The sequence below is a fragment of the Balaenoptera acutorostrata genome, chromosome 7 (assembly GCF_949987535.1).
Source record: "Balaenoptera acutorostrata chromosome 7, mBalAcu1.1, whole genome shotgun sequence".
In the NCBI taxonomy this organism is placed as follows: Eukaryota; Metazoa; Chordata; class Mammalia; order Artiodactyla; family Balaenopteridae; genus Balaenoptera; species Balaenoptera acutorostrata.
Window position 1 is genome coordinate 12,989,979 of NC_080070.1, and position 27,535 is coordinate 13,017,513.

The 27,535-nt window shown below is 37.6% G+C and overlaps 1 protein-coding gene across 1 annotated transcript in view; it reads right to left on the reverse strand.

Annotated features, from left to right (window-relative positions):
* The window catches only part of MGAM2 (maltase-glucoamylase 2 (putative)), a 76,515-nt gene that overhangs the window by 45,270 nt on the left and 3,710 nt on the right, over positions 1-27,535 (reverse strand). Inside the window, 10 exon segments of the mRNA XM_057550439.1 lie at positions 2,987-3,103; positions 5,918-6,006; positions 6,871-6,985; positions 16,413-16,543; positions 17,774-17,886; positions 18,644-18,743; positions 20,100-20,283; positions 21,159-21,313; positions 21,633-21,742; positions 21,860-21,983. Coding sequence (XP_057406422.1) covers positions 2,987-3,103; positions 5,918-6,006; positions 6,871-6,985; positions 16,413-16,543; positions 17,774-17,886; positions 18,644-18,743; positions 20,100-20,283; positions 21,159-21,313; positions 21,633-21,742; positions 21,860-21,983 — 1,238 coding nt within the window.

Genomic DNA, 27,535 nt, shown 5'->3' on the forward strand with positions numbered 1-27,535 from the left:
AAATGAGGAAACTGAGTCTTATTCGTCTACTTTATTTCCCAGAAAAGGTAGAGTGAGAGAGAAAGAAGCCAGAAAAGACAAGATAGAAAATCAGAAGCGTGTGTCCTTCTTCTTGAAGCTTTTCTTTCATTGAAATAAAAACCTTTGCATTTACTAGACAAGGATTCTCTCTCATCTGGATCATCCAGCATTAATACAAAGTCATGAGGGCAAAAACGGTGCTGGAAATCAAAATTGGCACAGCCTCTGCCTCTAGAATTAGGTCCCCTGGGGGCCCAGCCTGCCCTTCTTCTCTTTCTCAGGCCAGGCATTTATTCAACAAGCATGTCTTTAGTTCACACAGTACGGATACAAGGGCAACTTTGCCCTCAAGAAATTGACAGTCCAGCAAGAAAAAAAATGAATACCTCAAAATTATAAGATTTTGGTATATTAAGCATATTGCAATATTAAGAAGGGCAGCACAAGAAGAGAGGAGACAGTGTTTTTCTAGCATTAACATCTGAGATGAAGTTTTATTATTTTTTTTAATTTTTTTATTTATTTTTAATTTATGGCTATGTTGGGTCTTCGTTTCTGTGCGAGGGCTTTCTCTAGTTGTGGCAAGTGGGAGCCACTCTTCATCGCTGTGCGCGGGCCTCTCACTATCGCGGCCTCTCTTGTTGCGGAGCACAGGCTCCAGACACGCAGGCTCAGTAATTGTGGCTCACGGGCCCAGCTGCTCCGCGGCATGTGGGATCTTCCCAGACCAGGGCTCGAACTCGTGTCCCCTGCATTAGCAGGCAGATTCTCAACCACTGTGCCACCAGGGAAGCCCTTAATTTTTAATTAATTTATTTTTTAATGATTGCATGAGGCTTTAAAGATAAGTGTAGGTTTGCAAAATGGACAGGGCAGGGAAGGCCATCCCATGCAGAAAGCACAGCACATGCAAAGACATGGAAGAAGGAAAGAGCATTTGATTTGGGAACAATAAGCAGTTACACATTACCAGAGCATAAAATACGAGGAGTGGCAAAGATGAAAGAAAGAGTCGAAGAAGGGGTTCGGTTATAAAGTATCTTACAGGTTTTGCTAAGGTGACTGGATTTTACTGTATAGAAAATACCAAGCCACAAATAATTTTACGTTCGGGAGTGAAATGAACAGACCGTGATTCAGAAAGATCACTTTGGCAGTAATATAGACAAGTGTTTTTTAAACTTTAACATACATTCAATACACCTGGTGATCTTGTTAAAATGCAGATTCTGATTTCCAAGGTCTAGGCTGAGGCCCGAGATGCTGCATTTCTAATATATTTCCAGGTGATGCTAATGTTGCTGGTCTTTGGACCACACCTTGAGTAGCAAGAATAGAGGGTAGATTAGTGGGAGATAAAGCTGAAGTCAGGAAAGGGAGAGTAGTCAGGGGAGTAGTGTAGTGCTTTATGTGAGTGGTGATGATGACGTTAACTAAGAAGTGTTGGGGGGGTGGGGGGAAGAAAGGTGATGGTTATAGAGATGTTTTAGAATCAAAAGGATCAAAGACCGATTGCATGTGAGGGTGTGAGAGAAAGAAAGAACTCAAGGATGACACCAAGTTTCTCCCTTGGGAGTCTGGGTGATGGGGATGGTGTTGCTACCAGCCAAGATAGGGAATTTAACAGCTTCAAAAATGATCAGCCAGAGTGTGGCAGCTGGGCAGAAACAGGTGACCGAGTAAGCTGAATGGTACCGGAAGTACTTAGAGAAGGTCAGAACGTAGTTTTGGGTATCTGGGTCTGAAAATCAGGGAGAGCTCTAAGGTAGAATTATAGATTTAATCAATAAAAAATCAGAATAAATTACAGTCAAAACCAGGAGAAGAAGCCTGACCCCTAAGACTTATCAATAGTGAGAGAGCAGATGAAAAAGATTCAGATCTGGATGTTGAGAATGGGCAGCTGGGAAGAGAGCAGGGGTGCCAGGAGGGAGTGATGGCTTGAGAACCAAAGGAGTCAAGTTTCAACGGAGTGCTCAGGATTCAGGGAAGTCAAGTACTAAAAGGGCTGAGAAATGTCCAATAAGCACACCAAATCTCCCTGCCCGATCCCCACCATGGAGTTCTCGAAACACCAAAGCAAAAGGAAAGAAACAGAGAAAGACTAAGACACTCTTTCCTAAGCCACTGGAAGATTCCCAACAATTCTTCAGATACTTTAGTTTCCTTGTCTGCTTTGCAAATCTAAAATTAGAGTCTGCTTAGCCCTGAATTTCTTGGTCTCTTAAGTATAATGATTGTACTTTACCACCTTCCAAGGAAGGAACTTGGTGGAGGGAGTTTGCGGGGAGCTATTCCTCAATTTACAATGTCATCAGCAAAAAATCCACCTGGCAAGGTACGAAAAGGACTGAAGCGAACATCTGTCTCTTTGTTAGACTTTCCTACTGAGTGGTGCTGCTGGTGGTGGTGGTGTGCATGTGCTCTGGGGCAGAGGGGAGAACTGAAGGGAGACTGGAGCAGGCAGTGTGTAGGGAGCGGGGGAGGGAAGCCGGGAGGGTGTGGTGTAGCATTGCCAGATAAATACAGCCCACTCAGGTAAACTTGAATTTCATCTAAACAATAATTCATTTTTAGTATAAATAAGTCTAGTGCAAATTTAACGGGGTGGCCTGTATTTTTATTGGCTAAATCAGGCAACCCTACTGTGATGACCCTAGTACATTCAGTAATAGGACCCAAGCAAGGACTGATGTCCACCTGGGGCCTCTAAATACCTTGTATGTTACTGTCTATGAGTATCCTTGAAATAATGAAGTCCCTGAGTCACAAGCCAATCAAAAATAATCCTGCACAGAAACCAAGGGGTTATATGAGAAAATCTCTTAAGTAGCCTGTAAGATCTGAGTTTCTATATCCCTATAAGCACAAAAAATATTTGAAAAATACACTTAAGAAAGACAACAGAAACCCTTCACCACCCACCTCCCCAAATCTGGAATTAGGAGGAAAACCAAGTGCTTACGAGTCTGTGGCTCTTGCCGTGGTGTAGCCATACAAGCTGTGGACATCATAGTGAAAGTCCCCTTGAAACTCTGTGTCCATGCAGAGGGTTCTTGCCAAAAGCAAGCCGTCCAGACGCCTGTGGGAAATACCCATCCAAGAGGCACGTCCCTATCAACCAACTTTAACGAAATGACTACCTAATCGTTTGCTTCCTGGTTACGTAACTTCCCCGCCAGTCTTCACCTGAAAAAATACTTTCCAGATTTTAAATATCCTAAATGCTACTTCCTATCTGGGGCCTACCCTGAGATAGATCTTTCAAATTAATTTGCATTTCCGTGCGCTCACAAAGAATGCTGCTAAGTGGGGGCAAGTGAGGAAACCTGTTCAGAGGAATGGTTAATCTGAGATTAAATATCAGCAAAGCACCTGCATTTATCTACATGCATTTAGTCGAGAAAAACTGAGAACAGATATGAGGGCAGGGAACATTTGCACTCACATTATAGGCATTCACACTCCAGTAGACTTGTTTTCTTAAAATGAGATAAGACATTTGAGTGGTTTCATGAATAAGAATTCAGATCCTGCCTCTAGAAATCACTACTATTACTGTATTTTCCCTTTCTCATGTCTAAAATGCTCAACATTTTCTGCCTTGTGATCTGCAATTGCCTTTTTATCTTTTTCTTTTTTTATTAATTTTTTTGTTGAAGTATAGTTGATTTATAAGGTGTGTTAGTTTCTGGTGTAGAGCAAAGTGATTCAGTTATACATATATATATTCTTTTTCATATTCCTTTCCATTATGGTTTATTACAAGACATTGAATATAGTTCCCTGTGCTATACAGTAGGACCTTGTTGTTTATCTATTTTATACATAGCAGTTTGTATCTGCTAATCCCAAACTCCTAATTTATGCAATCGCTTCTTTTCCCTTATCCTTGAAGACCAATGACTGGGGGCCTTCCTTCATGAAGTCTTGCCTGCACATAGGACCTCAGTATAAGGCACAATTCCAGAGAGTGGTGGAACCAGCAAACACTGAGGGTGAGTTTTTCCCACCAGCCCAAGAGAATCAGGGTTTGGAGTCAGAAACTAAGTTGAATCATAAAACATAAAGAAAATTCTGTTTCTGGCACAGTTCAGATGGTGGAATGAGATTCACAACTACTTCAATTATAAGAAAGGACATTACAATTTGCCCAGGGTCAAAGTTAATCTATCCAAATCTTTATCACGCTAATGTATACTGTCTAATCCTGAAAATGTGAGAAGCAGACCAGCTATGAGGCAAACCTCCTGGTTATTAATATGTACGTAGACAAAATGCTGGCAGGTAGAGAATGGGGTACTCAACAGAAGTAGGCAGAAGGTGATGGGATTGTAGTTTTCTATTGTGAAAAAAAACCCTCAGTTTTGGTTAAGAAGAAGATTAAGAGATTAAAAGAGAAAAATGATAAACTGATCCACAGTGAAAAAAATTGGGGGAACATAGAGTGGACAGAGAAAGATAAAAGAATAAGCAGAGGAAGCAAACAGAAGATTTTGCAATAAGTTAAATAGTTTAAAGTCAAGATTCCACCTGAAAAAGTTCTCCACTCCTGCAGTGACCAAAAGGGGCTAAAGAAAGAGCTGCACCTTGGTCCCAGGATGCACATGAAGTGGACAAACCAGAATAAGCTGGCAGAAATTGGCCAGATGCTCACCAAGCCTGTGTTCTCTTCCTGGGAGTATAGTTCACACTTTCACTTGAAATTAAGCTGAGACTATGGTATTGGATTCTGGCCAAAGGGATGTGAGCATATTAAATACACCTCACTTCCTGGCATGTCCATAAGACTCCCTCTACCCTCTCTTTCACCTGGAAAGCTGGAAACAAAGAACTCCAAGATGGGAGAACAGGCTATGGAAGTAAGTAGATCCCTGAGTCACTGCTTGGATGAGAGCCACACATCCCACACTGGAGCATTATATGAGTAAAGTAAACTTGTATTGTGTTTATCCACTGAGATACTGGGGTTCATTTGTTTCCAGATTCCAGCATAATCTATTCTATACTATTTCTCTCTCTCTCTCTCTCTCTCTCTCTCTCTCACACACACACACACACACACACACACACACACTCATTCTTTCAAAATCAGAGATTGGAAAACTGACTTTGATTAGAAATGGCCCTTAAAAATAGGAAGGACTTAAAAGAAATCATTCATGCTTTAAACTGTTGCTAATGAGCTAAAAAAAAAGAAAGAAAAAAGTTAACACAATTAAAGATTTACCGCTAGTCTCTACCTTAATATATTCTGATATTCTCAGATTATAAAGTTTAACATTGGGGCTTCCCTGTTGGCGCAGCGGTTGAGAGTCTGCCTGCCGATGCGGGGGACGCGGGTTCGGGCCCTGGTCTGGGAGGATCCCGCGTGCCTCGGAGCGGCTGGGCCCGTGAGCCACAATTGCTGAGCCTGCGCGTCTGGAGCTTGTGCTCCGCAACGGGGGGGGGGGGGGGGGGGCCGCGGCGGTGAGAGGGCCGCGCACCGCAGTGAGGAGTGGCCCCCGCTTGCCGCAGCTAGAGAAAGCCCTCGCACAGAAGCGAAGACCCAACACAGCCAAAAATAAATATAAATAAATAAAAATTAAAGTTTAACATTGAACCACTTGTATGAGGGGTTTGGAGACAGTGAAAAGGTTGGAAGAATGTAAAACTCTACAGCCACGGGAGGTATGGCTTCCACCACGTGCTTGCCCTTGGATTATGGCAGCAAAAAGGTAATCAGAGACCAAATAGTGGAGCAAGGTCTCCAGCAGAGGAGTGGTCAGGGTGGTCAGGGTGTTTGGAGGGGGAGTCCCTTGAACTGAGAAGTAGAATTGCTCTTGGCCACACTGAGTGCTACCGAGGTTGTTTTAAACATGTCTCATGCCTACATCATTAGGAAAGAGGTGAAAACTTACGAGGAATGAAAGGAGGAAAGTTCAAGTTGTTTATTTCACACTCATGATCAGAATTTTGGAAAAAGCTAGATACTTCATCCATTTCCTACAGAGACACAAAATACACAAAATGGAAAATGTTACTGATACACAGTTAGCTATTGAGTAATGTTTACCGAACTAGAAGCCCCAAATTTTTTTGACCTCCATTTCATCTTTTCGGTTAGATTATATTTAAGGTGCTTTCCAACTCTAAATGGTATCAGGCACATTTTACCTTTTTTATTTTGATTTCAATCAGTTAATTAAGAAATACCATTCCAAAGGCTAATTCTTACCTTATAAATATTGTGATTTTATTATTGCTGTTATTGTTTCAGTATTCTTATAAAAAACATAAGATAGGGTAATATTTCTATTTTATAATTTCCCCTCTCTTTTATTCCGCTCAGTGTGGGGCAAGAAGAAGATATATTTGAGATTGTATCTATTTCTCTCAAGTAGATTAAAAATAGGTGATGCCTAATTTTCCTGAAAAACAGAGTTAATTTTTTAAATTTGAAAGAAATATACCCACAAGCTATCCCTACCTAAAAAATAAGTCTCATTAAATTATTCTCTAATGATTAACTTTAAATGTTGATGAGTCAGTGTGACAAATAATAACAATTATAACTTCTAATACAACAATATTTTTAAGTTAAAATGTAGCTAATAAAGGAAAAAGCTGAAGCCATGAGAAAACAAAGGATTTTCTCAAAAAGAAATAACCAGTTAGTGGCACATTCAGAATTAAAATTCAGAGTTTTGAGGAGCCTAATTTGCTGCATATAAATTCAGCATTAAGTAAAAGGATTTTAAATACCACCATGTCAAGCAAACTATTTTATTACAGATCAGGGTCAACGTTCATCTCACAACTTGGAATATCTATTTCCACGAGAAGTTTGATCCTGAAATAACAACTTACAATCCACACTCCATCAAACTCCAGAGCTTTATAAAATTCACTGAACTGCTCTCTCCACCACTCAGTACTAACTGGATTAGTGAAATCAGGAAAAACTGTCCATCCAGGATACCCCCTGAGAACAAAGAAGGCTGTGGCAATTAGTCTGTTTGACGGTTTACTTATGGATTTACTGCTGGCTACCATTTCTTCTACTAGAAGCCCCATGCATCTTATCATTTAAGAATCAAAATTTGTGACTCTCTTCCAAAAACTAAATAGTAAAATAGATGCAAGGAACCAAAGAAAGAAAAAAGGAAAGGAAAAACAACTGATTAAATAGATAAGAAGCCATCAAATGTCTTTTTCCTATTTAAAAAAATGTGAAATTTCATTATGTCAGGCCAATTGGGAGAAGAACTCATTAAAATACTGGAAATCTAACTAGACAACCTTTTAGAAGAGAATGATTGAATTTGTTTAATGTGTTGTCAATTAAAGGTCATCTGAAACCCACTTTGAATAATTATGTTTATAAATAATATGTTGGTTTTGGCATATAAACGATCTACCCTATTTCTCTTCCTATCTATTCCTATCAAAGTGTAGCTTTTAACATGTTGCACAAATAGGGCAAAGATATAGCTTTAGCCAAATTATTGTAAATTCTGAATTGATGGGATACAAGCTTTTGTGTATACTTTCTTGCTCATTTTCCCAGAAAATTTATAGGTTGTCACTTAGAGACAACTTTACACTCAAGTAATATAATGTATATATAATTTATATATATATGTGTGTATATATATATATATATACATATATATATATATATATATGCAGAGACCTCTTAAACCTCAAGATGAGAGCTTAAAGTTCCCCCTTTAAGTGGATTGAACTCCTGGTCCTTTGTTTTAGGTGATGGGACACCAAATAATAATTAGAGGTAATTTTAGACTTCAGGGAACGAGCTTGTGGCAAAGTCACCTGCAGCAACATTCTATTCAGAGCAGGGTGAGCAAACTTTATTCTAACCGAATGCCTTTAAAATGAACCCCAAATACCTCCACTACAACTATCTCTGCCAACATCTTAGCTCAAATGACTCGTGTTATTTATTGGCCAGTGGAAGTAACTATAATTATATGAAAATTCCTAATTATATACCACTCAAATATAAGTACTACTGGAACAACTCACAGGGCTGGCTAATCTACCTTTTAGATAACCAAAATAAAGTTTCTGTGACCACATCCTCTGATTTTGTACTTATACATGAATATCAGTCTACCTGATATTTTAGAAATTCAATTGAGACAGAGTTCACTTCTGGCAATACAGTAAAAGCAAAGAACTGGTTTGGAGAAGGAAGGAAACTTCTCTATTGCTTCATGAAAAGTTAGAATCAATGAAAAAGAAAGTAAATAGAATCCAGTGTTGTAAACAACAAAGTCAATGATAGGTATTAAGTGAGCAGTTAAGCAAGAGGGCATGGATAACCCTGAAGAGACAGTTTAGCAAAGTAAACAGCTCAGGAGCAACAAGAATTACAGTCACATAAACTTTTAGATTAAGTACCAGTGTTAGCAAATCCCACATAATCCAATCATCTAGGGCTGACCCCATCCACAATTGATATAGAAGTTTGCCTACGTGATTTAAAATACTCTCAAAAGCTCAGCTGCCCTGAAAATAGGCCCCTAGGCAGCCTACTCCAGTGCTTGAAACTGCAACCTTGGAATAAAGACTGAGCTCTATCCAAAAGTCTCCTGTAAATTAAAAACATATTAGCTGAAATAGGTTTCACATGAGCCTAAGAGGATCTTACTATATAATCAGAGCTGAATTTATTGTCTTGGAAAAGAGATAGAAATCGGGAGGCAGGAGGACCTTAAGAATAAATGAATTTTCTTCTAATAATGTATTTCTTCTCAATTATCTGTAGTATTAGAGGGTCAGAGTCTAGCTTTTTAGGGACTAGATCTTAATTTTTCCCACCACAGAAAAGAAATGTTAACATGTGACATGATAGAGGTGCCAACTATCCCTACAGTAGCAATCCTATCGCAATGTATAAATGGATCAAATCAACATGTTGTAGAACAGTCAGCTCTACCCACCACCAGAGCCTCCCATCAAGCCTCTTAGATAGCCTCAACCACCAGAGGGCAGACAACAGAAGCAAGAAAAACTACAATCCTGCAGCCTGTGGACCAAAAACCACAGTTACAGAAAGACAGAGAAGATGAAAAGGCAGAGGGCTATGTACCAGATGAAGGAACAAGAAAAAACCCCAGAAAAACAACTAAATGAAGTGGAGATAGGCAACCTTCCAGAAAAAGAATTCAGAATAATGATAGTGAAGATGATCCAGGACCTCGGAATAAGAATGGAGGCAAAGATTGAGAAGATGCAAGAAATGATTAACAAAGACCTAGAAGAATTAAAGAACAAACAAACAGAGATGACCAATACAATAACTGAAATGAAAACTACACTAGAAGGAATCAATAGCAGAATAACTGAGGCAGAAGAACGGATAAGTGACCTGGAAGACAGAATGGTGGAATTCACTGCTGCGGAACAGACTAAAGAAAAAAGAATAAAAAGAAATGAAGACAGCCTAAGAGACCTCTGGGACAACATTAAACGCAACAACATTCGCATTATAGGGGTCCCAGAAGGAGAAGAGAGAGAGAAAGGACCAGAGAAAATATTTGAAGAGATTATAATCTAAAACTTCCCTAACATGGGAAAGGAAATAGCCACCCAAGTCCAGGAAGCGCAGAGAGTCCCATACAGAATAAACCCAAGGAGAAACACGCCGAGACACATAGTAATCAAAGTGGCAAAAATTAAAGACAAAGAAAAATTATTGAAAGCAGCAAGGGAAAAACGACAAATAACATACAAGGGAACCCCCATAAGGTTAACAGCTGATTTCTCAGCAGAAACTCTGCAAGCCAGAAGGGAGTGGCATGAAATACTTAAAGTGATGAAAGGGAAGAACCTACAACCAAGATTACTCTACCCAGCAAGGATCTCATTTAGATTTGATGGAGAAATCAAAAGCTTTACAGACAAGCAAAAGCTAAGAGAATTCAGCACCACCAAACCAGCTCTACAACAAATGCTAAAGGAACTTCTCTAAGTGGGAAACACAAGAGAAGAAAAGGACCTACAAAAACAAACCCAAAACAATTAAGAAAATGGTCATAGGAACATACATATCGATAATTACCTTAAACGTGAATGGATTAAATGCCCCAACCAAAAGACATAGACTGGCTGAATGGATACAAAAACAAGACCCATATATATGCTGTCTACAAGAGACCCACTTCAGACCTAGGGACACATACAGACTGAAAGTGAGGGGATGGAAAAAGATATTCCATGCAAATGGAAATCAAAAGAAAGCTGGAGTAGCTATACTCATATCAGATAAAATAGACTTTAAAATAAAGAATGTTACAAGAGACAAGGAAGGACACTACATAATGATCCAGGGATCAATCCAAGAAGAAGATATAACAATTATAAATATATATGCACCCAACATAGGAGCACCTCAATACATAAGGCAACTGCTAACAGCTATAAAAGAGGAAATCGACAGTAACACAATAATAGTGGGGGACTTTAACACCTCACTTACACCAATGGACAGATCATCCAAAATGAAAATAAATAAGGAAACAGAAGCTTTAAATGACACAATAGACCAGATAGATTTAATTGATATATATAGGACATTCCATCCAAAAACGGCAGATTACACGTTCTTCTCAAGTGCACACGGAACATTCTCCAGGACAGATCACATCTTGGGTCACAAATCAAGCCTCAGTAAATTTAAGAAAATTGAAATCATATCAAGCATCTTTTCTGACCACAACGCTATGAGATTAGAAATGAATTACAGGGAAAAAAACGTAAAAAAGACAAACACATGGAGGCTAAACAATACGTTACTAAATAACCAAGAGATCACTGAAGAAATCAAACAGGAAATAAAAAAATACCTAGAGACAAATGACAATGAAAACACGACGACCCAAAACCTATGGGATGCAGCAAAAGCGGTTCTAAGAGGGAAGTTTATAGCTATACAAGCCTACCTAAAGAAACAAGAAAAATCTCAAGTAAACAATCTAACTTTACACCTAAAGAAACTAGAGAAAGAAGAACAAACAAAACCCAAAGTTAGCAGAAGGAAAGAAATCATAAAGATCAGAGCAGAAATAAATGAAATAGAAACAAAGAAAACAATAGCAAAGATCAATAAAACTAAAAGTTGGTTCTTTGAGAAGATAAACAAAATTGATAAGCCATTAGCCAGACTCATCAAGAAAAAGAGGGAGAGGACTCAAATCAATAAAATCAGAAATGAAAAAGGAGAAGTTACAACAGACACAGCAGAAATACAAAACATCCTAAGAGACTACTACAAGCAACTTTATGCCAATAAAATGGACAACCTGGAAGAAATGGACAAATTCTTAGAAAGGTATAACCTTCCAAGGCTGAACCAGGAAGAAACAGAAAATATCAACAGACCAATCACAAGTAATGAAATTGAAACTGTGATTAAAAATCTTCCAACAAACAAAAGTCCAGGACCAGATGGCTTCACAGGTGAATTCTATCAAACATTTAGAGAAGAGCTAACACCCATCCTTCTCAAACTCTTCCAAAAAATTGCAGAGGAAGGAACTCTCCCAAACTCATTCTATGAGGCCACCATCACCCTGATACCAAAACCAGACAAAGACACTACAAAAAAAGAAAATTACAGACCAATATCACTGATGAATATAGATGCAAAAATCCTCAACAAAATACTAGCAAACAGAATCCAACAACACATTAAAAGGATCATACACCACGATCAAGTGGGATTTATCCCAGGGATGCAAGGATTCTTCAATATATGCAAATCAATCAATGTGATACACCATATTAACAAATTGAAGAATAAAAACCATATGATCATCTCAATAGATGCAGAAAAAGCTTTTGACAAAATTCAACACCCATTTATGATAAAAACTCTCCAGAAAGTGGGCATAGAGGGAACCTACCTCAACATAATAAAGGCCATATATGACAAACCCACAGCAAACATCATTCTCAATGGTGAAAAACTGAAAGCATTTCCTCTAAGATCAGGAACGAGACAAGGATGTCCACTCTCACCACTATTATTCAACATAGTTCTGGAAGTCCTAGCCACGGCAATCAGAGAAGACAAAGAAATAAAAGGAATACAAATTGGAAAAGAAGAAGTAAAACTGTCACTGTTTGCGGATGACATGATACTATACATAGAGAATCCTAAAACTGCCACCAGAAAACTGCTAGAGCTAATTAATGAATATGGTAAAGTTGCAGGTTACAAAATTAATGCACAGAAATCTCTTGCATTCCTCTACACTAATGATGAAAAATCTGAAAGAGAAATTATGGAAACACTCCCATTTACCATTGCAACAAAAAGAATAAAATACCTAGGAATAAACCTACCTAGGGAGACAAAAGACCTGTATGCAGAAAACTATAAGACACTGATGAAAGAAATTAAAGATGATACCAACAGATGGAGAGATATACCATGTTCTTGGATTGGAAGAATCAACATTGTGAAAATGAGTATACTACCCAAAGCAATCTACAGATTCAATGCAATCCCTATCAAATTACCAATGGCATTTTTTACGGAGCTAGAACAAATCATCTTAAAATTTGTATGGAGACACAAAAGACCCCGAATAGCCAAAGCAGTCTTGAGGCAAAAAAATGGAGCTGGAGGAATCAGACTCCCTGACTTCAGACTATACTACAAAGCTACAGTAATCAAGACAATATGGTACTGGCACAAAAACAGAAACATAGATCAATGGAACAAGATAGAAAGCCCAGAGATTAACCCACGCACCTATGGTCAACTAATCTATGACAAAGGAGGCAAAGATATACAATGGAGAAAAGACAGTCTCTTCAATAAGTGGTGCTGGGAAAACTGGACAGCCACATGTAAAAGAATGAAATTAGAATACTCCCTAACACCATACACAAAAATAAACTCAAAATGGATTAGAGACCTAAATATAAGACTGGACACTATAAAACTCTTAGAGGAAAACATAGGAAGAACACTCTTTGACATAAATCACAGCAAGATCTTTTTCGATCCACCTCCTAGAGTAATGGAAATAAAAACAAAAATAAACAAGTGGGACCTAATGAAACTTCAAAGCTTTTGCACAGCAAAGGAAACCATAAACAAGACGAAAAGACAACCCTCAGAATGGGAGAAAATATTTGCAAATGAATCAACGGACAAAGGATTAATCTCCAAAATATATAAACAGCTCATTCAGCTCAATATCAAAGAAACAAACACCCCAATCCAAAAATGGGCAGAAGACCTAAATAGACATTTCTCCAAAGAAGACATACAGACGGCCACGAAGCACATGAAAAGCTGCTCAACATCACTAATTATTAGAGAAATGCAAATCAAAACTACAATGAGGTATCACCTCACTCCTGTTAGAATGGGCATCATCAGAAAATCTACAAACAACAAATGCTGGAGAGGGTGTGGAGAAAAGGGAACCCTCTTGCACTGTTGGTGGGAATGTAAATTGATACAGCCACTATGGAGAACAATATGGAGGTTCCTTAAAAAACGAAAAATAGAATTACCATATGACCCAGCAATCCCACTACTGGGCATATACCCAGAGAAAACCGTAATTCAAAAAGACACGTGCACCCGAATGTTCATTGCAGCACTATTTACAATAGCCAGGTCATGGAAGCAACCTAAATGCCCATCAACAGACGAATGGATAAAGAAGTTGTGGTACATATATACGATGGAATATTATTCAGCCATAAAAAGGAACGAAATTGAGTCATTTGTTGAGAAGTGGATGGATCTAGAGACTGTCATACAGAGTGAAGTAAGTCAGAAAGAGAAAAACAAATATCGTATGTTAATGCATGTATGTGGAACGTAGAAAAATGGTACAGATGAGCCAGTTTGCAGGGCAGAAGTTGAGACACAGATGTAGAGAATGGACATATGGACACCAAGGGGGGAAAACTGCGATGAGGTGGGGATGGTGATGTGCTGAATTGGGCGATTGGGATTGACATGTATACACTGATGTGTATAAAACTGATGCCTAATAAGAACCTGCAGTATAAAAAAACAAACAAAACAACTAATACTAAACTTTCATTGGGTTATTTGTATGGAAATATGTTAATATAAATGTTTCAGACATTACATGAAATTTCTAAAAATCTTATATTTGTATTTGTATGGAAATATGTATGGAAATATGTTAATATAAATGTTTCAGACAGTACATGAAATTTCTAAAAATCTTATATTTGTATTTGTATGGAAATATGTATGGAAATATGTTAATATAAATGTTTCAGACATTACATGAAATTTCTAAAAATCTTATATTTGTATTTGTATGGAAATATGTATGGAAATATGTTAATATAAATGTTTCAGACATTACATGAAGCCATATTTCTTAATGATCCTGGAACTTCCCAGACTTGGCTACCCTCTAGGAGTAAAGAAACACTTTTTGAAAGATCCTGGCACTCTTAGGTTGCAGGTTTACCTTTTCATCCTGATAGAGGCGTGTTATAAGGTATTGGGAAGAACTTGAGGTAGGGACTGGATCTTGTTCATCCTTGTAACTTGAGAGCGTGGATGCTTGACACGAAACAGATGCTCTTTAAATGTGTGTTTGAATGAGTATATTAGTAATATTATAACCATGTTCTAACTTGGAGCCTAAACATCAAGCTAGAATAGCTCATAAGAGGAGAAAAATGGTCTTCTTGTCCTATAAAACTGCTAGTAATTAATAAAGATAAATAACAAAAGCATAGAGCTTTAATTAACCGAACTCTCGTGCATACATACGTTTTGTGTTTGCATACCGGTCTGTGAGGAGCAGGTGTTATTCTTAATGAGAAGATTGAAGTGTGAAGGGGTTAAGTGACATTTCCCAAGGTCACGTGCATGGGTGGATGGGGGTGGGCTGGGGCTTTGGCAACAGGCTCTTGGATTCCAGATGCTCTTGTTTTCCAATCTACCACATACTCCAAAGACATATGAAAGTTTTCTAAGTAAGTGTTCCTCATATAGGCATGCATTCGAAGGCTCTAGCCTACAGGCCTGAAGGAAAACGTGGCTCTAGAGTGCTGCCAATGCAGCATCATCTGTTTTAATACTGGGCGGGCATTTAGGACCCAGGTGTCCTCCACAGCCCCATGGTGGGAAAGATTTCGATCCGTGGAAGGAAAGCTCATTTGTTTCTGAATCAGCAACACCTCAGAAAAGCCCTTCCCATCAGAAGCACGAGGACAGATTGAAACCAGCACTACATGTAGTCAAAAGAACTGCTTTTGAACCCTGGCCCTGCCACTTAGCCAGCTGCAGTGACCTTAGAAAAGTTATTAACCATGCAGTGTCTCCATTTCCTCACTTACAAAATACCAATAAATGGGGGTTAACCACAAATGTGAAAGCACTTTGTAAAATAACAAAGATGTGACAAGATTTGATCTGATTCCTCTGGGAATTGGGTTTTTACAGATAGCAGATATGGGCAAAGTAAAATGAAACACATGATCAGTTTCCCCTTAACACCAAGACAACGCGGTGGGCATGTTTTCTCACAGGAACAATTCATCCTGCCTGCCCTCATTGCTACTCTGAGAAGGGACTGAAAAATTCTGAGATCAGGCCAAAGTCATTTCCACGCATACAATCTTCCTTCAGATGCCAAACAAATCTGTGCCTGCAGCACACTTCCAAAGATCTAGCCCAAAATAAGTTGCTTTGATAATTTCCTTAACCATGTTATGCATCTCCTGAAGAACCTTATCAAACACTGTACGCTTAAAATTATCTATTTGTTAGTGGACATTGAACATCATAAATACTTTACAACCATAGAGCTTTCAGAATCAGGGTTGGCCAGATCCAGAGGAGTATACAAGGTCACTATGAGAAACTCACTTACTGTAAGTCATTATTATAATCAGCAGCTCTTAGTAATCATAGCACCCCAGGTGTTGCTTTCTCTTATAAATTAACAGCTAACTTTGACAGAGTTCATCCTCTATGCTATATGCTTTCCATGCATAGTATAAGGCGTTCTTCACTACTAGCCCACCAAAGTGAGTCTTACATTCTCATTTATAAAGGAGGAAACTAAGACTCAGAGGTATTAATTAATCAGCCCAATATTGCAGAAAGCCAGCAAGAATAAAGCTAAAATTCAAAACCATGTTCTTCTGCCCTTAAACTGTGCTCTTCCCATGATGAGATAAGTAATTTACCATGCAAATTTCTGACAGTAGGTGTGCCCGCCTATCTATCTATCTATTTATCTATCTATCTATCCATCTATCCATCCACCTATCCATCTATCTGTATTTTTTCCTAATAAATTAAATTAGATGCAAAAAATAAAAGATAAGAAATGGTGTCTTATACATGATAAGAGAAGCTTCACCTTACATATGGGATCTCAGCTTCACGATTTCGGTTTACAACTTTTTTCAATCCGTCAATGCCAGCAAAATTCCTGCGACTAAGCTGGAACCCAAGATTCCAGTAGGGAGGCAAGAATGGTCGTCCAACAAGCTGAAAAGAGAAAGAAGTGTCTAAGCATTTAGAACACACACTGTAGCACCATGTCTGACACAGAAAACACTGCCTCCACTTCATTTTCTATAAAGTCCTCAGATCTAAAAATGTCAGAGCCAAGAGTAATCTCCTAGGGTAATTGGCAGAATTCTACAACTCACACCTTTCTTTAATAACTACCTAAACGTATTCCTGACAACTGCAATATCAGAAAATAATGGGATTTACAGAAAATGCTTGAATAACAGTATCAAGCATCGGGGGAGGGAAAGCGGTAACATTCATTCACTCAGTAAATCTTTCCTAAGTGTTGCCGATGTGGCAAGGGCAAGCATGCTTTATGCAAGCGTGATTCCTGCTCTCCCATCAGTGCCTAACAATTTCAGACAGTGCTATGTGCTAAGCATAAACGAATCAGAGCTGATAGGATTAAGAGTGGATTGGGTGAAGAAATACTGGACTATGTTTAAAATCCAAGTCTACAAGCTGCTCAAGCCAACATTCTGAGAAGATTCCAGATAGAGCACTGTCTTACATGTTCCCTAAGAGCCACTGTCCTGTCCTCTCTCATGCCTCTAAATCCCTATACAATGCATGTGCATCTCATTAATAGCATTTATTATAAGGCGTTTCCTATTATAATTATTTCAGGCTATGTCATATATCTCCTATGTGATTAAAAATTCACTTGCAACTGGAATCACATTTCCTACGCTTTATTGTGTCATCTTGAACAAATCACTTCATCTCTCTGTACCTGATTGTTTTCATCTGTAAAGTAGGAAATTTAGGCTAAATGGTGTCTAAAATTCCTTCCTGCCCTGCAGTTTGAATCAAAAAATAAATAGCACAGTCCCTTTTACATAGTTTCTTTTCACTAAATTTTTATTTGTTGAATGAATGAATGAATAAAGCTTGCTGATTTGTGGCCTTAGATCTTATCTTTGGAATATTTGATCATACAGAGATGGACTATGAGTTCCTTGAACATAGGATGGATGGCATCTAATTTATTTTTGCATTTCTCAAGCCTTGCACAGTGCCTCTTCAGCGTGCAGAAGGCACTCAACAAACGTGTATCAAAATAAACATACAGCTAATGAAAGATTCACAATCCCAGCATTTGGAATCCATAGTTTACTCATAAATTTTATTTTTCTCTTGTTAATTTACGAGTGTATGAGATAACAGCAATAAATAATGATTATCTAAACAGAAAGCTCATACCTCCAGGTATTCCTGAACCACTTGTTCTGGAGTATTTCCCAAGAATACGTAGAAGTCAAGGATGCCCCCAATCGTGCGGTAAGTGATAGCAGGAGCGGGCTGAATGGTGACCTCTGAAAGGATTAAGAGTTGTTAGAATGTCATAGTTGGAAATGTACTCGTCTCTGAAATACGAATACCTGAGTTATCCAAAGCAGGCTCAGTCTCATTTTTAAAGAGATGAAAATCACACATGTTCTTTTTTTTTGGTTGATTGCTGAAGTTTATCAAAATATTAAATGAGTAAAACACTAATGAAGAATTGATTTTTTTAAGAAAAAGAAGGACAAATTCTGTTTTAATCTGGTTATATAAAAATACAAATGTCTGGGATTTGTGAGTGATTTAACCTAAAGGAAAAGTTATAAAAACCTTATTATATGAGCTTAACTACAATTAAAAAATAAAAATAAACACTTATTAGAGCACCATTAGTCCAGAAGCTGGAGGAAGAACATTCTGCATTAGGGAAGGGGTGGGCTATGAGAAACCCTACAAAACACAGCCATGTTGCCTACAGACAGACAGCATGGTTTACATGTTAAAATCTACAGGTATCTTTGGAAGGTGTCTATCAATGGAGCCTATTATCTACAAAATATTATGGGAAACATTGCATCAAAAGAGAACCCCGAAGCAGTTTTCAATGAAAATAGCTTCCAGCATGAACTGGATTCGTAAACAGGTTAACCTATTTTGGGGTTCCAATTTCTACAGAGTATTGTAGGTCCAATATACCTTCTGTTAAACATTGATTTCACTATGAAAATCGTTTTTATAAAAGCAGCATCCCAAGACATATTCCTGCCAAGAGAAAAAGATGCTTCCCACCCATAGGGTTACTGTTCATCAGAAAAACCCCGAAAGAGGAGCCACAGGTGTCTTCAAGGCGCAAGAAGAATGTGTGAGCTCCGTACAGAGTAATCATGCCCTGACAACAACAATGAAAAGAAATAATAGTAGTATATGTTGAAAATCTTTGTATTCACCCTAAAATAAAATAAAAACCCAGGCACAACACGTACTCTGTCAACACGATGTAGTCTAGTATTGTACCAAAAAGGTTTTGAAACAGTAATATCAACTGGCAAATGGATAGACAAAATACAGTATATTCCCCCAATGGAACACTGTTAGTAAGCCGCGAGGCTTGCAGGATCTTAGTTCCTCGATCAGGGACCTGCCCCCTGGGATTTACAGAAAATGCTTGAATAACAGTATCAAGCATTGGGGGAGGGAAAGAGGTAACATTCATTCACTCGGTATATCTTTCCTAAGTGTTGCCGATGTGGCAAGGGCAAGCGTGCTTTATGCAAGCGTGATTCCTGCTCTCCCATCAGTGCCTAACATAATTTCAGACAGTGATAATTTTCACTGCCCCCTGCAGTGAAAGCTCAGAGTCCTAACCACTGGACCGCCAGGGAATTCCCATCAACCTCATAAATGTTACGGTAAGTGAAAGAAACAGACACAAAAGACCATATATTACATGATTCCATTTATGTGAAATGTCCAAAAAGTCAAATCTATTGAGACAGAAAGTAGATTAGTGACTGTCTGGGGCTGGAGTAGGCACTGGATGGGGATGAGTTTAAGTCTAAAAGGGAATGAGGGATCCTACTGGGGTGCTGAAAATGTTCTGAAACTGGATTATGATGATGGTTGCACAACTCAGTAAATGTGCTAAAAACAATTAAATTGTACACTAAACAGGTAAATGTTATGGTATATAAATTATACTTCTATCAAATTACTTTTTTAATTGGAAAATATTTGCAATGATTTACAACAAAGTGTTGGCAGAAGATGATAATATTATGAGCAATTTTGAATTTCTTCTTTATGCCTAACTGTATTTTCTAATTTTTCTATAATTAACATATAATAGGTAGTATAAAAGTTTCAAATTTTTAAAAAGATACTGATCTGTCACAGGGCTGTGATGAGCACTGGTATAAAAAGAGAGAATGTGTATAAATGTAGGTGCTGTAAGAACAGAAGATATGGAGATCATAATATACAGAAAGCTTTACGAAAGATCCCTGTGTGATGTCAGAAACTGAACCCCTGGTATAGTGAGATGTTTTTAAAAATCGATATATTACTGATTGTGAGTTTATAAACCTTAAGAACAAATATTCTCCAACACAAACAGGTCTAAATTGGGCAAAATAATACATAACTCTGTAGGCTACTTTACTCGATGGTATACTTTACTCTGCAGGTTACCTTCTGGAAAGGAGAGCAGGTATTCCTCACTGTAGGCAGCCAGCAGGAGGAAGGGAACCTCACCTCGGGGGGTGGGGGGGGCGGCATCCCGGCTGAAGACGGGCCAGGTCCTCCAGGCCACGTTGTCCCCGTGCTACTGGTGCACGTGTCCTCCCAGCCCGTACACGGTGGCGCTGGGCAGTCGGATGGAGAGCTGCAGGAACTGCTGGGCAAACTGGAGGGGCCCGAGGCCGGTGTCCAACCTGGAGAAAGGGCCACGGAGCAAGAGCGGGAGTCACCAAACAGCCCTCTCTGCCAGCAAACTGTCTGCTCCTTTCCCTGTACACTCGGAGAACAGCTGTTTCTGTGTCATCATCGTCCACTTGTATGCTACCTTTGAAGCGCTTTCTGGGGGGTCTCGGATTCTTTGATTCTCGGGGAGCACAGCACTGGAGATGTGAGGCCAGAAACTCAAGTCGGATGATTGAGGGAAGAGAGTAAATGCAACCTCACATCTGCTGTCCATCTACTTCCTGCAGGCACCTCTCTAGATGCTTTATGAATATCATCTCAGCACACAGAGCAACAGTGGATATTTTGATTCTCTTCCTAGGTCCAAGGAAACGGAGACTGATGAGGTGAGGTAATTAGGTATTAGGTGAGCTAATATCACACAGCTGACTGGTGATTCACGTGTGCTAGGATTTGAATACAGATTTCACTGACATCATCCTTGTATTTTCTCCAGTACAATTTATGATTTAAGCTTAAGCTGATCTTAGGTGCTTGATGGTAAGTTTCTCAGGAAATAATACTTCGGAATGATAAACAGTGAAGCTGAGTTCCAGTGTAAATGGTAATCCAAAATATCAATAATAAAGTTACCTCTTTCATAGTATATGTGAATCACAAGTGTATTTATATAACTGAGCAAGTGAGCACATCACATTTTAGTATTCTTTGTTCTGCAGTCGTGACAGATTAAAGGTGTTAATGATTTACAGCAAAAGCTTTGACATTTTATCAGGTTCAAACATTTTCCCAAGTCATACTTATCTCTTCACCCAACCGCAGTTAAGTCAGAATGAGTGACACTGGGAAGTACATTCAAAGATATACGGAGTGTTGAAAAGCTCACAAGACTCTTTTGTTGCTGGTCCTCATTATTTTGATGCTGAAGGGTTTATGAATGACTTCTATGTGATAGCTCAAATTGGAGGTATCGGCAGTCCCATCAAACAGCTTAACATTTTCATGGGGGACTTCATAGCACATGTAGTTGAAATCAGTGATCTGTCAGATGGAAAACAGAAGGGACACTTCCTTGTAGAACTTTTACAAAAGATTTTCACTCTCGAATAACCCTCAAAAAGAATAGCTTCTAATTCTCGACCCTGTGTTTCCTGATTTGTAAAAAGGAAATCACCCAATCACATGTCCCCCATCAAATAAAAATTTGTCTGTCCATCCCATCGGGAGATTGCTGCAGAGAGAATCAGAGGCACCTCCGGCCTCCAGAGCTGAATGCAGTGCATAAAGAAAAATGATCTGAACCCAGAGTAGAGGCTGTGCTTTCTGCAGAGATGTCTTCAATGGTAACTATCAAACTAACCTTAAAATGAAAACGATTGGATGTCTGATATTCAGCTCTGAAGAGGGTGTCGATTATATCATGTCCAAACAGACATGGGGATGGCAACCTTCTCAACTGGGCAGTGTACACTAGAGGTCGGGGAAGGAGAAAGAGAGAGAGAGAGAAGCTTTTAGCCTTTATTTTGCAGTTAACTCATCTGGTTCATACAAAGTTATTCCCTGGGGCAACATGAGGGCAGTGCTCACCTGTGCTTGTATTTGTAACCCAATTGCTGACTTCATAGCCCCAGTTCCTGGGGAAGAAGCACCAGGGGACATCAGTATCTGGCACAGACTTCCAGCAGCACTTATATTTCCATCTGCAGGCTTCCTGTAACAACGGCACAGAATTAGCATTACATGAAATGGAAGAAGGAAAGTATTGGTCATCTACTTACTTATAACCAAATTCCAAGAAGAATTTATGACAGGTCATAATTCCATTCGGTCATGTATTTATTCTTTTTTTATTCATACATTTATTCAGCCATCCAATATGCATTTATTACCTACCAAACAAGGAACTAATAATACAGATAAATAAGATACAGTTGTTGCCTTCAGCAAACTTACAGTCTCGTAGTAAATCCAGACAATCTCAGTATGATGCGTGCTGCAGTGGAGTGTGCCCAGGGGCTAAGGGAACACACACACACACCAGCTATGGGATCCAGCCTCGAAGGCTGTAAGTGGGGTGGGGAGGGCTTCCAGGTAAGTGAAAGGTAAGTCCAGTCCTAATGTACCAGGAGGGGTTAGACCCACGGACAGCAAAGCAGCACTCCATGCAGAGGAAGCAGCAATGCATGACAGACTCGGAAAACCCACAAGGTCATTGTGACAAGAACACTGAGGAGGAGAAATGAGACGGGAGGCACCCAATATCCACACCACCAGTGAGCTGGATGCCGGACCAAGCGCTTCGCACTTTCATGAGGAAGAGTCATGGAAATGGCTAACAATATGGCACGGAGAAATGCATTTCTAAGAAGTATGAAAAGGAAAGAAAAGCAAAACAAAACAGAGAAAATGAAGACCAAACTGGGACAGACAGTGACATCAAAAAATTCACAGTGTCCACAAGGTAAAAATAAACCTTGTGGTTTCTCAGAGTGGTTTGATTATAGGTTTTCTAAATTATTATTATTTGGTGAGACATATTTTCTAAAGATCCTACAAATGTCAGATTAATTTATATAAAAATTTGTTTTGTTATAATATAATAAATTAAATAAATGGCAAATTGAACCAAAATGTTGAAATAAGCACAGGCATCCACCTTTCCACCCAACTAAATTTACATGAATTGAAGGAAGTACCATTAAGAAAATAACGACAAATCCACTTTAGAACAGCAAAATATAATTCAATACAGCAGACCAAAAAAGTTATGAAATTCCTGAAACATAGAAAATCGACTTTATCAACTCTAGGGAAAACATATATTCATAGCCTAAAACACAAAAGAAAAAGAACTGCTCCAAGTCAGGTAGGTGCGGAGAAGTGGAAGAGAACCTGGGCTATAGTTTTGGATAATTAATTGGGAAGCTCTAGAATGAACATTTAGCCAGCCAATCAGGCATTCCTTACAGCTATTGGTCAGCTCTTGCTAATGGGTGGGCATCTGGAAGTATTTGTTCATAGGCTATGGGACTGAGGAGAGATTCTGGGAGCCAGAAGGTATGGCGATGTAGTAGCTGATAAACTGCCCCCGCCCTGGCCTCCACCCCCAGCCAAGTGTCCATTTTTCTCTCTAGCAGTCCTTTCCTTCTCTCCTAAATACTCAGCGTGAGCTAAAGTAAATAGGACAGGCAGTCATACATAAAGAAATAGAAAGATGACAGTCAAGAACCACTGAACATTTGAGAGAAACCAACATCATGATAGAAAGGCACCAAACGTAATAAACAAATTGGAGGAAGAAGTTAATAGAAATAAACATTACGAGCCTTCAAAATAAAAATAATTACCACCTTCAGAAGAGACACACAGCTGTTGCTTCCATTAAGGAAAGCAACAAAGAATATTGAAAGTTAAGCTACCTAACAGCAAGGTTTAAAACTCCTTCATATTTGGACTGAATAACAAAAAGGAAACAATAAAAGAAAAAAGTGTCAAGGCAACAAAAATATTTTTAATTAAGTTTAGGATTATCCAAGAACATAATACACAAAGGTAAAGAAATGGAAGTATGAAAGGGTAAGTCCAGTGACCAATGGACTCAGACAGCAACATTCAAGTAAAAGATTCCAAAAGGAGTGAAAAGAGAACACAGATGAGGGAAGGGGGAATCAAGGAAAGAAAGTAATGTTATATATCATGAACAACTCAATATACAACACAGGAAACTAGAAAAGGATAAAATAAATCCATAAAAGCTACATGAAAAACTAATGAGTAAAAGCAGTAATTAATGAAAGAGAAAAGAAACACGTATCTACAACCGTTAATTCAAAACATGAAATTCATCTAAGGTCATGTGCTAATGGTGTTGTCAGCAAGCATAGTAAGTAAGCCAGACACCACATGAAATAGACCTTGTTTCCACTACTGATTTGAAATTCTACTTTTATTATAAACTAAATTTAAATGCACAATATGCATATGTGTTTGGGGACTTCCTATTACATTCGAAAGGCATATGTATCAATTCCTGCTATAATTCCACACTGATAATTACTATAGTGTGAGGCTATGTTTTGGTATTAGTTTGGCAGATCAGTAAATCTAAAGGAGACTCTTTGAAAAGACCTAAGAAATATCAAAACCTTATCACGTCCTATTTTGACTAAAAAGGAGGGAGACAAATAAGATTAGGAACAAAAAAGAAGAATGACAACAGGTACATAAGATTTCTTAACATAAATAAGAATTATGAGAAAACTATTTATACAAATATTTACCAATAAATGTGAAACTGTAATTCAAATCTTCAAATAGTATAATATTAGATAATCAAGATTAGATAAGAAGAGACAGAAAACCTGAAATGACATTAACTATGAAAATCGTATAAATAGTCAAAGAGCTTTCCCTAAAAAAATGATACTTTGCCCAGATGATTTGGGGAATAAAATATTCTCATATAATATATATATATTTTCAGAACAAGGTGGAAAAAGAAAGTTTCCTGATTCATTTTATTAAACTGGAATAATTCTGGCAACAAACTAAACAAGGAAAGTCCAAGTAAACAATCAAATAAAAATATATAAGCTAATATCACTTAAAAAAACATAGATGTGTAAAATTTTAATAAAATGTTAGCAATATGAATTAATTAGTGTATTAAAAGAATCAAGGCAAAATAGCCAAGTAAGGGTTATGTCAAGTGAATGCTATAGTGGTTCAAACTTAAGAAATCTTTTAATGTAATTTACAATACTGACCAAAAAAAAATCATATGATCATCTCAAGCAATTTTTAAAATAATGCTCTATATTTAAAAAGCAAGTTATAAAATAAGCTATATAGCACAATTAAATTTATGTTAAAACAAAACCAAAATATATAAATATATGTGCAAAATATATAAATAACGTATGCAAAAGCATAGAAAGATCAAGAGAAGGATACATACCAAGCTATTGACCTGATTCTGGGTAGGTGATTTGGAGGCAGAGAGAAAGCATTATGCATAAGGACTTTCCTATTTTTTTCTGTACCTAACTATAACATCTGAATCCTTCTTATTAAAGTAATATATCCAAGTATAGATTTTGTGATTTAAAAAACAAAAGAATAGGTCACAATACTACTCATTTGGAAAAGATATAGTACTAACAAGCATTTTATTTTATTTTTTTTCCTGTCTTTTTTTCTGACAAGTATTTTAGATGCTAACATCTAATGTAATTGCTCTGAAAAACCACAATATGAATATAAGAAATCAACGTTTCATGCCCATTATAAACAAAGCAATTACATTACAACCATACAATCTTCTTAAATGTACTTACTAATTCTCCACATATATATAACTGACATTCCTGCCTCTTCCTCTTTAGATAACAAAAAAAGTTGGAGGGGATCAGTGGAGAAAGAGTTTTGGGGTTCTGGATAACTTCTGGGTAGCTGATTTTCCTAAATCTGAGGCAGACATTTAAGTACCCCTTCTACCTCTGAGTCTGAGGTCTGTAAAGTTTAAAAGGTCAGTTAGATTGCCATAAATTGTTCCAAAGTTTATCGACCTCTATAAAAAAAAAACAACAGTAACAAAAGAAATCCAGTACAGTCAGGTAAACATAACACTTTTGCCTTCAGTCTACCCTAACATTCCTATTTCAGGTTTAAGCCATTACCTGTAACCCAGACACCAAAAGTCAAACCTTTGAGATATACATATCTCTTTCTTTTCCCTTTCCATAGTCACACAATAACACAGACCCTCATAAACTCATGCCTGGATTATGGCAGTTGACTCATAACAAGTCTCTATCTCTACTCTTTCCTTAATACCAAGCTTTTCTAAAGCATACTCTCCAGTTGCCTTCCAAATAGATTTTTATGTCATTTTCCACTCAGAAATTATTGACTAATAGAACTTGAGAACTGAAAATTGACTTGGAAATTATCTAATCCAACTTCCATTTGATGCAAGGATTTTTTCAGTAAAGTCTCTGATAGATGCTTTAATTCTGTGAATCATGTGTAGCCAACTTCTTCTAAAATTAGAAATTCTCTTTTAGAGTTAATATTTTACTGAAAAGTTATTTCTTAGGTTTATTTAAAATCAGTCTCCGGAAGGTTCCATTCCCTAAAACCTACTAAAGTTGCATATTGATTTTCAGATAAGATATCCCAAACTGTATTGAAAAATTAGAAGGAAAAAGCATCTTTAGTGCTATAAGGAAAAAAATAAAGTGCACATTTGAGAAAATCTTAAATGGTCATTATTTGCAGGTAACATTGTTGTATAAGGAAAATCCAGGAATCTATAGACAAACTAGCAGAACTAATAAGTAAATTTAATATGATTTCTGTTACAAGATTAATAAATATTCAAAAAATCAATTTTAAATCTATATGCCAACAGGTAAATGAAAAATTTAAAAATAATATTTAAATAAAATCAAACATCAAGTACTTAGAAAAATTTTGGAAAAAATTTCATCCTCTACACCAAAAATTGCAAAACTAAAAATCTTAATAAATAGAGGGATATATCACATTAATGGATTAGAATATTTACTCTTGTAAAGATGTCAATTCTCCCAAAATTAATCTGTGACTTTTATGTGATCAGAATCAAATGTCTGGTAGGTTTTGTGAGGAAGCTGACAGGCTGATTCTAAAATATATTCAGAAATCTAAAGGGCCAAAAATAGGCTAGGCAATCTTGAAGAAAAATAAGAATAATTTGGAGGACTTACACAACTATATATCACGACTTACTATAAAGCTATAGTAATGAAGGCAGTGTGGTACTGGCAAAAGAACAGACAAACTAACAATGCAACAGAATAGAGATTCCAGAAACAGATCCACACATATAAAAACATATGATTTCTAGTAAAGGTGGCATTACAATGCAGAGGGGAAAAGATGGTAATTTCAGTAAGTGGTGATGGGTCTATTAGAAATTCAAGAAAAAAAAATGTCCTGGACTCCTACCTGATACCATACACAAAAACCAATTCTAGATTGATTAAAGATCAAATTTGGAAGATAAAACAACAATGCTTTTAGAGAAAAAAATAGGAATATATTTTTCTAATGTTGGAGTAGGCAAAAATTTTTAAATAGAATACAAAATGCACTAACCATATAAAATTGATAAAGTGGGTTTGTTAAAATTAAGAACTATTTTTCATCAAAAGTCACCATTAAGAGAGTTAAAAGAAAAACAACAGCATAGGGAGATACTTAAAATTTATATAAACAGAA